The 14,287-nt window shown below is 37.8% G+C and overlaps 3 protein-coding genes across 3 annotated transcripts; all 3 read left to right on the plus strand.

Moving 5' to 3' along the window:
- The first annotated feature begins 4,884 nt into the window (after positions 1-4,884).
- On the plus strand, positions 4,885-6,030 carry LOC142354566 (uncharacterized). The gene has a single exon (XM_075406888.1). It carries the CDS (start codon positions 4,885-4,887, stop codon positions 6,028-6,030), a length of 1,146 nt encoding a protein of 381 aa, XP_075263003.1.
- Positions 6,031-6,136: 106 nt separating this feature from the next.
- LOC142354567 (uncharacterized) lies at positions 6,137-7,153 on the plus strand. The gene is made up of 2 exons (XM_075406889.1): positions 6,137-6,221; positions 6,471-7,153. Exons 1-2 carry the CDS (start codon positions 6,137-6,139, stop codon positions 7,151-7,153), a joined length of 768 nt encoding a protein of 255 aa, XP_075263004.1.
- Positions 7,154-7,636: 483 nt separating this feature from the next.
- Positions 7,637-8,581, plus strand: LOC142354568 (uncharacterized). Its single transcript, XM_075406890.1, has one exon. It carries the CDS (start codon positions 7,637-7,639, stop codon positions 8,579-8,581), a length of 945 nt encoding a protein of 314 aa, XP_075263005.1.
- Positions 8,582-14,287: the final 5,706 nt, after the last annotated feature.

The following is a 14,287-nucleotide window of genomic DNA, read 5'->3' on the forward strand; positions in this document are numbered from 1 at the left end:
AAACTTGAAGGTACTGAAATGTGCAGTTTTGATCTCTATAGCCAAAAGCAACTGTTTTGCCGAAACATATTTTTATGTGTAAATGATATACAATGCACAGTGAAAAGCAACCCTCAAATAATGCTCAGCAATTTAAGATATTGCACACAAAACTGACCCTCACTGAAAGCCCCTAATAAGAAATGCCCCTCCTTGACGCTGGGTGAGTATTGTCTGGTTCGGTGCCTTCCCAGCAGTACGCCCTCGTAGAGTTTTTCGTTTTTTTTCCGAATATTATTTGGCTCTAGACTACTCATTGATTGATGAACTTATTAAATATATCAACTGCAGCAAGGAACAACTAGAAGATTTCTCAGTCCAATAGTGCCCAATTGAATTTTACGTGAAAAATCCCGAACTTACGAGTCCCGTCTGCTACAAGCTTCGAAGGGTGAATGCCGATAGGATTCAACACACTAAAAACATCAGTACAAATGGTTTTTTTAATAGCAGCCTCTTAATTTAAAAAATCTTAGTGTTCCTAAACTTCAAAATTTTTTGCCCCCGACGCATGAATACGACTCACGTCCCATTATTTTCCTCAAAAAGCACATACCAAAGTTTAGTATCATTCATCCGTTGTAACGACAATTTTTAAGGCAACAAACTTCCTTTACAAGAACTAATCGACGTTTCAAAAGAACTCGACAACCTTGCAACCAAATGAATTTTAGTAGAATTTTTTGTCAGTGGGATAACACACGAAGCAAGTCTAATCAGATTTCCAGTTCTACAAACAACTGGATTCAACGGTTGAGTCGAATTGCGAAGTGGCGATACTGTAGAAAATAGCACGAAATCCATAGCAAAATGCACCAAATTGGTTCACATGAAGGAGCACGGCTTCAGCGTATTAAACACAAATTAATACCAATTTTTCTCCATCAAAAAAGACAGCGCCGACCCATAGAACATAAAGTGTTCATTATTGCGCAACTGCACAAGCTTCAGGCAATGACCCATGAGTGCCTATTTGGTTCTAGCGGCGACCTGTCTGAAAATCCCAATAATGTAGTTTATCATTTTGATATGATTAGTGTTCGAGAGTGTGCCTTTGGGTTCTACAGTTCAACACTTTTTTAAATCTAATTTCAAATGTAAAATTACGAATTAAATGGTCAGCACGTTGTCTGAAGAACCAAGAAACCGCAACCAAAATGCTCAGCAATAAATGCGAAACATAAGCTTTTAAACAAAAACTCAGCCGTCTTTAGATGCATATCTTGTGAAAAGGACATGCACATGACAAGTGAATGGATCCAAATGAGCAAAGTGGTCATAGCTGCAACGAATGAAGTAAATAATAACTTCCTTTTCTCTGCAATCATTGCCGTTTGTCAAAAAAAATAGATATGGCTAATAATGCAGTTAATCATCATCAAAGAAAAAAACAAGCCTGAACAGCCAAGAAGTTTGAGTACTGATCGAAACTATTGAAAAAAGATCGACGAAAATGGCGGTGGAAATGGGAAGATCAAATGCGCATCCATTCAAAAATAACAAGCGATTACCTGATGACAACAATGTGAGAGTCAGAATAGTCAAAGTAAAAAATGAGACCCGAGGAAAAGAAGGGAGTCAGACAGATCGGAAGTAAACTCACTGACAACGCTCTGATTAATGACTGTCGGAGAATTGATACTTATAAAAACAAATCTTGACCAATCCTAATAAAACTAATCATCAGCTCGGAGAAACGGTTTTCGTTATTTTATCAAGTTTTTTCGAACTATCAAAAAAAGTGTACATAAGGGAATAAAACACCACAAGTGTTGCGGTCAAAACTAATATTTTAAATTTTTTATATCAAATTATTAGATCTTTTTATGATGAGTATATAGCTATGCCCTCTACCAGCAATTCTCATCTATTAGGGCGACGGAATTGGGTCAAGTTCGATCAATGTTGCATTTTTTTATTAGAAATAATGTAAAAACATACTAAAATGTTGGAAAAAATAATATTTAACCGTGGTGCAAGACCTTCAAGGTCACTGGTGTATATTTCTCATATGTACTATCATTCCCCTATGCGTTGCTTTCATTTTCAACAGTTTTAATCTCAAGGTCACAACTTTTGTTTCCGATAGTCGGGTGACCTTGAAAAATTGCTGTACTTTTGAAGTGCTCCAGCTCCTAGGGACTTGAATTTAGGACCCTGAAAGGGGGGGGGGGTTGGGCATACTTTTCACTTGATACTCTAACCGTTGGTGCTAGTCTCGATGCTCATTTCGTTCATCGACTTTGCAACTTTACCCTGAACGGCAGATTTTCTCTTTTTCAAATTCCATCTAGTTTTTGCCATATAATTATATGATCAATTAGTTGCGTTGTGTCAATACGCTTTCTAAATGACAAAGCCAAAATTATGACAGCTTTTGATATGTGACCGAATTCATTTCTTCCATTTCAGTTATGAACAAACTTTATGTAATATTTGAATAATACATTAAGTTTTCCTGTTTTAAAGATTGTTTAGATGTCAAATGTTGTGTCAGAAATGTTTTATGTTAGTTTTTGATGAACCTTCAATTATCACGCCATTTTGCTATGTTTAACGTTTCAACTTCTCTACATAATCATTGTCTTAAATTGGTTAATTTCAAATTTACTTAATAATTTGCTATGTAAACAGATTAAATTCCTGAACAGAATACTCCCTTTAACTGTAAATGTCAGTTATGCAATGTTTTATTACCACTCGTAAATGTCATCTGGTGAACATATTTCTAACAGAACAAGCATTAGTGTAATTGGAGTCAAGTTGTATGACTTTTGGGTTACGATATTCAAGTTATTTTCCTACATTTTGGCAGAAAATCCTAAGGAGATTACAGTCAAGAAAAGTTTCCAAAGCTTTAACTGAACCAGAACGTGCGTAAAGATATTTTTAGTTTTTCAGTAATAATATCAGCCGTAACATTAATGGTCCATGTTCTCCCCGGACATTTAAATGGATAATATTTGTTGTTATTTATTATCAAAATGTTCAAGAAGTCGACAAAATCTCAGAAGGTTGACAAGAAGTCGATGCCTTCTTCATCAGAACAACAAGCATCTTCCCAGCAAAAAACATCCTTCCATTCAGCCGTGGCCGACAAGAGCACTCTTTGGACTTGGTTAATTTGAATCAGAAGTATGACCTACTCAGAAGAAAAAGAGAAGAATTCATACGATTGTTGAAAGGAAACTATGGTCTTGCTCGAGTTAGATCTGAAGTTGACGCATACTTCGAAGAAGAAGACAAGTTACTCAATCAGCTGAGTAAAGTAGGGGTCAAACACGGTGGGACTGGTTGCTCTGAGGTAACAGAGAAATGTAATGACTACAGAAGTCGTCTAACGGATCACAAATGCTACATTTTGAATCTTTTCCATCTAAAAGCAGCAGCATCAGAAAACAGAATGTTTCCATTTGGAGAAGTTTCAGTCTCCACATTCAGCACCTTGCCAGAAGATTCTCCAAATGCAGCAGTTCTAACGGACAGTACTCCTCAGGACAATGGCGTAAACCTTGTGAGCAGTGGCTCACAGAAAGAGAAAAGCGACAGTCCGACTCAAAACACAAGTCAAGTGGGTAAATCTGGTATCTTCTCATCGGAGAACAAGCTTGCAAGAATGGATGAGAAGAGGTTGCTAAAGCTCCAGAAAGTTGAAGAAAGACAGGAGAAGGCCAAAAAGAAGGCCAACATTGAGTCCAAAAAGCTTCAAATGGAGTTTGAAAGAAAGCAGAGAGAGCACGAAGAACAGATGAGACAAGTTGAGGAAAAACTTCAACTTCGCTTGATGGAAGCCGAATTAGGAAGGTCTTCTGGAGAGACTTCTGACAAATCTAAACAATCAAGTGAAACAGAGTCTGATGACAAACTTTCCCCGAAAGAACATCACGAGGAATACGATGAGTACGCAGAAAACCTCAAAGTTCAACTGCCTGAAGTGGAGCGTCCATCAAGTTTTTTTTTAAAGACAGATAGTTATTCGAGTCGTTTAGCAAAGTATCGACAGCAGTACAGTTCAGGAGAAGATATCGAAAATCCATTTGAGCAGCAAACAAGAATTCAAAGTACACCACTGGGAAGCAGAGATAGACGATTTTCACCGGATAGATACGCCTATTCAAATTCATTCTTGTCTCCATGGGACAACGGTAATGATATATTTTTAACACCAACCAACAATAGTAACAGAAGTCTGCCAAAATTAAAACTGCGCGAATTTGATGGTAATCCATTGGATTGGCCTGAATGGAGTGGAATGTTTCTGTCTACAATACACAGCAGCAGTATTAGTCGAGTCGAGAAAATGAGCCATTTGAAGACACTGCTTGTTGAAAAAGCAAAACGAGCTGTCAATGGGATGGGTTACTCTGGAACAAGGTACGATCAGGCTTGGAACACACCGCAAAGAAAGTTTGGCCCGCCTCATCACATTGTCTCCTCACAACTTGCCAAAATTCAGAACTTCCCACAGGTTAGATTTAGCGACCTATCATCCTTGATAGAGTTTGCTGATACGGTATCAACGTTTGTGAACATTCTACAGCAATTTGGGTACTCGAACGACTTGTTTGCTTCTAGTAATCTTGATATTGCGGTCAGTAAGTTGCCGTTAGATAAAAAGCGTCGATGGTTTGCCTTTATAGAGGCCCCAAACAAAGCAAGACGAATACCAAACCCGGTCAAGTTTAATAATTGGTTGCAAGAAGAAGCGCAAGTACATGAGCGATTAGTTCATTGTGCGCCTACATCGTCAAAATTCGAAACACAAACGATAAAGTTCGGTAAGAAACCTGATTTCAAGAAAGGTCCAAAGCCCAGCGAGTCAGCCTTCAGTTCAAAAGAGGTTTAATGCAAATAGCACGTGCCAGAATCTTCGGAGATGATGGACAATTCGAAGATACTCTTGCTGTTTGTGACACGGGGTCCACTCAGACGTGGATGGATGAAGACTTCTTAGAAAAGCTTGAATTACGTGGAGAACCAGTCTCGTTAAATGTTACTGGAATTCACGGCACACAAATTACAACATGCAGAGCAGTTCAGGCTACAAATGGGCCGACTAACTGTATGCAGGACAAAGGCAAGCTACTCACAATTCACAGTCAAAAGAACTTGGAAATTGGAACAAGCAGTTACAATGTCCAGGAGATGAAAGAAAAGTATCCCTACTTGAAGTGTGTGGGTTTCACGCAGATCGATTTGAAGAAATTTGCAATCTTTCTAGGCCAGAATGCTTATGAACTGATTCGACCCGTCGAATACAAATATGGCGGTGAGAACAAACCGTGGGCTATTAAGTTACCACTTGGATGGACAGTCACTGGTCCAGTTCCAATTAATCAGCTAAAACTCAGCGCAGCGTGTCATGTAGCCAACGATGACGACATGAAACTAGCTGAAGTTGTCAGGAAGTGGTGGGATATGGAGTCCTACGGAACATTTACAGTTGCCGACAAGAGAATAAAAGAAGACAAACTAGCCAGCGAGATTCTAAATTTAACGATCAAGTTCAACGGCGAACGATATGAAGTTGGTTTATTATGGAACGGTGAACAAGCAGCTTTATCCAACAACTTTTCATCTGCATTGGGACAACTTCGAGGGTTGCAGCGTCGATTACAGACAAACGAATTACTTAAAGTGAAATATACAGAAACAATTAACTCGGATCTTAGTAAAGGATATATCTCAATTCTTTCTAGCAGCGACTTGGCAGCAACAATCAATCAACAAGTCTGGTATGTACCACATCACCCAGTTTTTAATCCTCACAAACCCGACAAAGTGAGAAGAGTAGGTAACGCAGCCAGCAAATTTCGCGGGACAAGTTTCAACGACATGCTTCTAGCAGGTCCGGATTTGCTAGCCAGTCTGATGGGAATCTTGGCACGATTCCGAGAGAACCGATATGCTCTGAGTGCTGACATTGAAGAAATGTTCCTAAGAAGAAATGTGCTGACGCTAAATCGTCTCCACATTGAAGAAATGTGCTGACGCTAAATCGTCTCCAACTTGTGCAGACTTTGCGCTACAAAGATGTGCAGCGGACAATGCTGAAAATTCAGATCGAGATAGTTACATAGCATGCCATAACTTCTATATGGATGATCTACTTGTCTCGCTGCAGAGTCGGGAAGAAGCTGCTGACGTCAAAGCAGAAATAATTGCTCCTTTAGCAAAAGATGGTTTCAAATTAAAGTGGTCTACTAATTTTGATGAAGATGAAGTACATGACAAGGCCCTGACGATTCTTGGATTAGAATGAAACAACAAAACCGACACGCTGAGGAGTATGCAGAGGTATACGGTTTAAGCCTGAAAACTATTGGACCCAGCGAAAAGTGCTATCAATTGTATCTAGCGTTTTTGATCCTTTGGGATTTCTAGCTCCATTTGTTATCCGTGGAAGAATAATCCTGAAAGGCATGTGGCAGGACAACAATGGGACTCAGTAATCGACAAGAACCTCGGTGATCAATTCACGGATTGGGTCGGAGAATTGAATGCCGGTGAAGTGTTTGAAGTCAGCAGATGGTATGAAACGTCGAGCGAAAACATTCGAAATGAGTTGCACGTTTTCGGTGATGCTTCAGAGGACGCATTTTGTGCGGTAGCATATCTTGTAACAGAAAACAATCAATCAGAGCGTAAAGTTGCCTTTATCATAGGAAAAGCCAGAGTTGCACCTGTAAAGCATCATACAATTCCAAAACTTGATCTCATGGCAGCATTAACCGGGAATCGACTGAAAGACACAATCATGAAGGAACACTCAATTCATTTCCATAAAGTTTTTATGTGGTCTGATTCTACAACAACTATACAGTGGATAAGATCAAGCAACGAAAAACAGCCTACTTTTGTTGCAAACAGAGTAGCAGAAATACTCGACACTTCAACTGTGGACGAATGGCACCACGTGGAATGTGCTAAGAATCCAGCCGACCTTGGAACAAGAGGTCTCAGCTTCGATGACATAGCCAACAGTAATTGGATCAAGGGTCCAGATTGGCTGCTACAAGCGATCTTGTTAAACGAAGATAATCAGCATCCAGTAGAGCAGGATATGAATGTTCAAGTTTACTTGGCAAACGAAGTAATTGGTGTAGTCGATTAGAAACGATACAGCCTATACAACCGACTGAGGCGAACAATTGCTTGGATTTTATCGCTTGCCAGAAAGAACTCTGGAGTGCATTCACAACTAGAAGAAACTGCACAATTGATTTGGAAATTAGTTCAGCTGGAAGTCTATTCTAAAGAAATTGATGACTTGAAATCCAAGAAAACAGTTTCTTCAAACAGCAAAATTTCCTTATCTCCATTCATTGATTCTAACGCTGTCCTGAGAGCAAAAGGACGACTGAGGAGAACTAATTTAACATTCGTGACAAAACGCCCAGTTATTTTGCCTAGCAAACATAGAGCAGTCGAATTGTTTCTGAGCTATCAGCACAAAATTTTTCATCACAAAGGGGTGGAGTATATTCGGAACGAAGTACAGATGGAATTTTGGGTATTTGGATTAAGAAGCGCGCTGAGAGCAGTGAAACAAAATTGTGCAACATGTCGACTGTTTACTAACGGTAAAACTCCACAGATGGGTGATTTACCGACAGACCGAGTGACGAAGAGAGTCCGACCATTCACAAATACCGGTGTCCATTATTTCCGACCGTTTGAAGTAGAGATGTTCAGACGTACAATGAAGAAATGGGTGTGTCTATTTACCCGCTTGAGTGTTAGAGCTGTTCATTTGGAACTGGTTGACAGCTTGGACACTGAAGCTTGCATTGGCGCTGTTCATAGGTTCATTGCAAGAAGAGGTCAACCTCAGTCAATAATCTCTGACAATGGAACAAATTTTGTCGGAGCGGCTAGAGAGTTCAAGGAAGCCTTCCAGAAGCTCAAGAAAGACAAAATAGCAAGTAGACTGGCAGAAGAGAGCATCAAGTGGACCTTCAACCCACCTGCAGCTCCTCACTTTGGAGGTGTACTGGAACGTCTTGTGAAATCTTGCAGGAAAGCTTTGTGTAATGGTCTCGGCAAACAGAGCTTAACTGAAGACAGAACTCGCGCAGTACTCTGTGTAGTTGAGCAGTTAATGAACAACCGACCACTTACGGATGTTAGTGGAGATGTCACCGATTTACAGCCACTGACACCAAACCACTTTCTGATAGGTCAAATTAGCATTAATTGGCCAAATGCGTTGTTTTCTGGAACTACTGCGAGTTACAGAAAGCTGATAAGAGATCAACATAGCATCCTGGTTGCCGTATGGAACCGTTGGATGTCTGAGTATTTGCCAAGCCTACAGCAGAGAACGAAATGGGCCAAGGAAGAACTTATCGAGCCAAAATCTGGTGACATGGTTTGGATTGTCGATAAGGATGTGCATCCTTTCAACTTCCCGTTAGGAAGAATTCAAGAAGTTTATAAGAGTGACGACCAAAAAGTCAGATCAGCGATAGTACCAACTGCAACGGGTAGCTACAAAAGACCTATTGTGAAGATGATCCCGGTAAATAGTGACCGCAAGTGATGTTATTTTTGGATTTGTGACCAAATACTGGGCCGGCTATGTTGCGTTCAAAACTAATATTTTAAATTTTTTATATCAAATTATTAGATCATTTTATGATGAGTATATAGCTATGCCCTCTAGCGGCAATTCTCAACTATTAGAGCGACGGAATTGGGTCAAGTTCGATCAATGTTGCATTTTTTATTAGAAATAATGTAAAAACATACTAAAATGTTGGAAAAAATAATATTTAACCTTGGTGCAAGACCTTCAAGGTCACTGGTGTATATTTCCCATATGTACTCTCATTCCCTTATGCGTTGCTTTCATTTTCAACAGTTTTCATCTCAAGTTCACAACTTTTGTTTCCGATAGTCGGGTGACCTTGAAAAAGTGCTGTACTTTTGAAGTGCTCCAGCTCCTAGGGACTTGAATTTAGGACCCTGAAAGGGGGGGGGGGGGGGGTTGGGCATAATTTTCACTTGATACTCTAACCGTTGGTGCTAGTCTCGATGCTCATTTCGTTCATCGACTTTGCAACTTTACCCTGAACGGCAGATTTCCCCTTTTTCAAATTCCATCTAGTTTTTTCCATATAATTATATGATCAATTAGTTGCGTTGTGTCAATACGCTTTCTAAATGTCACGAGCAGTGCCAAAATTATGACAGCTTTTGATATGTGAGCGAATTCATTGAATAATACATTACGTTTTCCTGTTTTAAAGATTGTTTAGATGTCAAATGTTGTTTCAGAAATGTTTTACGTTAGTTTTTGATGAACCTTCAATTATCACGCCATATTGCTATGTTTAACGTTTCAACTTCTCTGCATAATCATTGTCTTAAATTGGTTAATTTTATATTAACTTAATAACTTGCTATGTAAACATATTAAATTCCTGAACAGAATACTCCCTTTAACTGTAAATGTCAGTGTAAATGTAATGTTTAATTACCACTTGTAAATGTCATCTGGTGAACATATTTCTAACAGAACAAGCATTAGTGTAATTGGAGTCAAATTGTATGACTTTTGAGTTACGAAATTCAAATTATTTTCTTAAACATTTGCAGAAAATCCTAAAGAAATTACAGTCAAGAAAAGTTTCTAAAGCTTTAAACGAACCAGAACGTGCGTAAAGATATTTTCAGTTTTTCACTACTAATATCAGCCGTAACAACAGGAAAACCAATTAATCAAAATTTACTAAAAATGAGACTTGAATTGCTCCAAGCGGACAACATAAGCAGGAATGAAATCGAATTCAAAACGTTTAGGCTCTTCTGAAATTCAAAAACGGACCGTGTTCACGACTGAGAGCACACATTAAAAGGCATGAACAACGTTATATCAGAGATTTTACTTCTAAGCTCCAAAGTATTTTAGAATTCTCGCGAAGATTCTCCGTGGCAGAATCCGTCCCTCTCAAAACTAACAGAAGCGTGATTTACATATAGAGTCGAACATGAAGCTCTACTTCTAAAAGATTATAAAAAAATTTTCAGCAAGAGAAAATCTTGACGATTTGTGTCTCAATTACTGTTAAAAACTCATGGCACAGGCCCTAAAAATTAGACATTATTGTAACTAACATATACTCAAAAATCAATACAACTGTTAATGATTATGTTTATAAACCACCAAAAATCAGCCCTTACAGATGGAATCTTGAAACATTCTATCACTCGCTGAATTAGCATCAGGTTGATTTAAATCGCTGGAAAACAACGTAATTGGTTTTAGCGTTTTTATTGGTTTCATGTAATGAGCACTGACTGGAAAGCATTATACCTTGGAGATAACAACAAAAACTTTTGCCCAAATCTTCTAACTGAACAGAATTTCGAACAACTGTTTGATTGCAGAGTGCAAATTGGTAACACCAAACAAAAACCGTCTTTCTGCTTAGGTAACCCCAGCCCTGGATAAAGTCTGCCGTTTACAAGAAAGTTAAGCAATCAATACAAATATGGCTCAGAACACTCTCCATTTCAGGCAAACTTTTCTCGCTGTCGATAGAGTGTAAACCAATGAGCCGACAAAATTTGCACTTAATAAACTCAATTGGCAAAATTACAATCAGATAGTGGTCAAAACACAGTTTCTACCATATGGATACAGTAATGTTGACGAGCTTTTAAGTCAGTGGTTTCAATGATTTTACCAAATTCTGAAGAAAAATGTAAAAGCAGAGAACAAACTTGCCGCCCTGGATAACGAAGGAAACATAAAGCTTCATTAGAAAATTAGACACAATAGAACGGAAAAAGAGAAAAAGAATATCAAGCGACTTATGCCAATATCATTAAATTTCAAAATAAATGAAATCTATAGCTTTAATGACCACTAACTGACCAAAATTTAGCAGTTGTCTACATAGGTTTACACCACGATAAGTCTTTTGTTAATTTATCACTTAGCTTACAACGAAATAGCATCACGAATTATTAGACAGCATCGCTAAACCTGGTACTAATAGAAAAAACGAGTCGAAATCAATAAAGTTTTTTCTAGTGTTTGAATGTAACCAGCGGAGTCTGGCAAGGGTAACTAATGGGGCCACTACTTTTTTGCTTATGAGAACGATCTACCAGAATTAATGGATCATATTTTAACATATTGTTGCGCCGACTACTATGAATTGAACATTTACAATTACAGTTTTCTCAAAAATTATTTAAATAAATTGAGTAATCGGTGCCGACAAAACCAGAAGTTTCTCTACGAATACAGACGTAGGCTTGTTTATCTCAAGAAAAAAGAGGCTATTGTAAACCCTTAAAAAATCCAAAAAACTTTGATGCGATAGTCACAAAAACCTCACCTGAAGAGCAAATGCACGTAGACGTTTCTTCAAGGCAATTGGAGCACTCTGGTATTGACAAAAAAATAAAGCAACTAATACTTCTTTTGCTAACAAATAAACGCATAAAAAAGGCCATTTTGCACACCATATGTTGCATCATATGTCAGAAAAGTTTGTCAAATAAAATTCGAAGTTAAGGGTCTTCGAAAATTTTGATACAGACTGGGTTTAAGACTGGGAAGACTGATTAAAATCCATGGAGAAATCTTAAATCTTAGCTTTTACTTTTATTGTTCTAAGTATTTCGGAACTCACGCGAAGATACTCCCTTGCAAAATCTGTCCCAGATAAAACTATTTTGTTTTTGCCTAACAGAAGCTCGGCTTACACTTTCAGTTCCGAACGAAGCTCTTCCTTTAAGAGGTCATAGAGTCTTTCGGCGAGACAAAATCTTTGGCAACAGGAGTCCAATGCATGGAGGCGTCTCAATTGCTGTCAGTGAAACCTTAAAGTCAAACAGCTCTTGCCCGTGTCCAAAATCTTAGACCCTATTGTAACTGACATATCCTCAACTATCACGTCAATTTTAATTGCTTGCATTTAAAATCAACCAAAAAAACATCCCCAACCAAAAAAAACAACCTGGACACATTCCATCACCCGCTAAATTAGCTTTCAAGTCGACTAACAATCCGAAAGTAACGCAACAGTCCTGACCAGTGACTTTAGTTTCATGAGCACTGACTGGAATAAAATATAACCGCAAATGAAATATAAAAAAGTCTTCCTGAAACTCCTAACTGGACATAATTTTGAACAACAACTCATCAATTTCAGAGAGCAAATGGGAAACACTGAACAAGTAGTCGTATTTATTTTTAAGGAACCCCAGCTCTGGATAGAGTCCACTAATGACAGAAAGTTAAGCAGCAATTCAAAATGGCCAATTTTAGGCGCGATACAAAAAATGTGCAGAAACAAATTTTTGTCGATATAATGTTAACCAATAAGGCTAAAAAATTGCATTCAATAAGACCGATTGAAAAAAGTAAAATGTTACATTAGTCGAAAAAACCATTTCTACCATGTTGCTAGAAAAATGTAGACAGTCCTCACAGTCAGTGGTATCAATGTTATTACCAAATTCTTAACTAAAATGCTTCCAAATTTAAAAGGCTAAAACAAACTTGCCCCTGGATAACAAAGTAAACAAATAAATTTATTAGAAAGTTGGACACAAGACAACGGGAAACAAAAAAGAAAATTTTCCAACAGAAGATCAGACTACATAGGAAACTGAAATGTTCCGCGCAAATAGGTTGAGTGAAGTTCAGAGGTTTTTAGGAAAAGTGAAGAAAGCGCCACCGAATCCTAGTGAAATGTTTCGGGGGTCAAAACACAGCTTTGGACTGCTCAAACAAGCTCAGCTTTTCATCTATTTTTTTTTCAGAATGTATCCCAAAAATTCTAATCAACGCCAATATAAACAACCCTAAAAACTATAAAACTATATAATATATTATTCTGTTCGGGTGAACATATTAGCTTAGTTTTAGAAAAATTGGACATTATTAAAAGTGAATGTCTTGAAAGAATGAGTTAATTGAGTAAATTGGTCTTGAAACAGCTATCCAACACGTCCAACATCTCACTGAATTCAAGTTTTAAAACAAGCCTCAATAGAAGCAATTTTCTTGAGCATTGGAAAGTAAGCACTATCACACCAGCATGTAAAAATGAGAACAAGACCGCAATCAAAACTACCGGCCAAGAATCTGCCCCTCATATCCATCTAAATCTCTGAAAATGTTACTTTCAACGGTCTCGTTTACTTTGTCCCAAAACAAATGCATGATCCACAGATCGGTTTCTGACCAAGCGATCGATATAACCCATTGTTTCTTTAAAAAATCTATAGCTACAATGACCACTAACTGACCAAAAAACTAGAAATTGTATACATAGACTTTCAGAGAGCTATAAACATAGTACACCACGATAATCTTATCATTAAATTGTCAGCACTTGGATTTGGCAAAAAAGTGTTAGAAAACATTAGACTATTGAACAAAAGAAAATGAGCACTCCCGAAATTACAATTTTTATTCTTGTTTCTTGAAAGTAACATTTGGAATCCCAAAAGATCACTACTTCGGCAACTATTATTTTTTGTTTATATGAATGATCTAACAGTATCAACAGATCACTGTTTTACATATGGTTACGCCGCCTACTAGAAAATGATCATTAACAGATACAATAAGCTTGAGAATGACTTAAATAATTCAAACAGTTGGTTTCTACAAAATGACAAGTTCGATTACGCATACAAACCTAGGCTTCTACATCTCAAGAAAAAGGCGGCTATTGTAAACCGGTAAATAATCCAAAAAATGTTGGTGCGATAGTCAAAGAACACATTACTTGAAGGGACAATGCACATTGTCTCTTAAAGGCAATTGAAACACTCTGGTATCTTCTTCAAGGCAATTCAAGTGGTATCTGAAAAAAATAAAGCAAGTTACACCTCAGTTCCAAATTAACTAAATGCCTACAATTGCCATGTTCTACACCTTGTAACATAAGCGGATGGAGCTGGTATCCCAAAAAGGGCATTTTAGTCACCATAAAGAGATAACAAAAAACTCTCTGGTAACCCTTGGTAACCCTATCTTTGGTAACCCTATCGGCTACAAAAAATCAATTTTTAGCCCCTCAAATTTTATCTCGTGCTTTTTAATTAGAAATGCACAGTCTCCAAATTTGTTGTAATATGAGCGCCGGACATTACGATATAGACGCAAAAAAATATCCTTCTTATCATACACAAAACAAACCAAGGAATTAGACATGTCACAAGTGCGCACGTCACAAGTCACGATCATCGTAGCAAAAATTAGTTTTTGTAAAAGCGA

The sequence above is a fragment of the Convolutriloba macropyga genome, chromosome 15 (assembly GCF_964194025.1).
Source record: "Convolutriloba macropyga chromosome 15, txConMacr16.3, whole genome shotgun sequence".
In the NCBI taxonomy this organism is placed as follows: domain Eukaryota; kingdom Metazoa; phylum Xenacoelomorpha; order Acoela; family Convolutidae; genus Convolutriloba; species Convolutriloba macropyga.

Excerpts from the sequence above, each read along its gene's own strand:
- LOC142354568 (XM_075406890.1), top strand. The coding sequence starts at position 7,637 with ATGGGTGATTTACCGACAGACCGAGTGACGAAGAGAGTCCGACCATTC.
- LOC142354567 (XM_075406889.1), top strand. The coding sequence starts at position 6,137 with ATGGATGATCTACTTGTCTCGCTGCAGAGTCGGGAAGAAGCTGCTGAC. Across the intron at positions 6,222-6,470 it reads TGCTCCTTTAGCAAAAGATG|GACAACAATGGGACTCAGTA; the intron begins GTTTCAAATTAA and ends GGCATGTGGCAG.
- LOC142354566 (XM_075406888.1), top strand. The coding sequence starts at position 4,885 with ATGCAAATAGCACGTGCCAGAATCTTCGGAGATGATGGACAATTCGAA.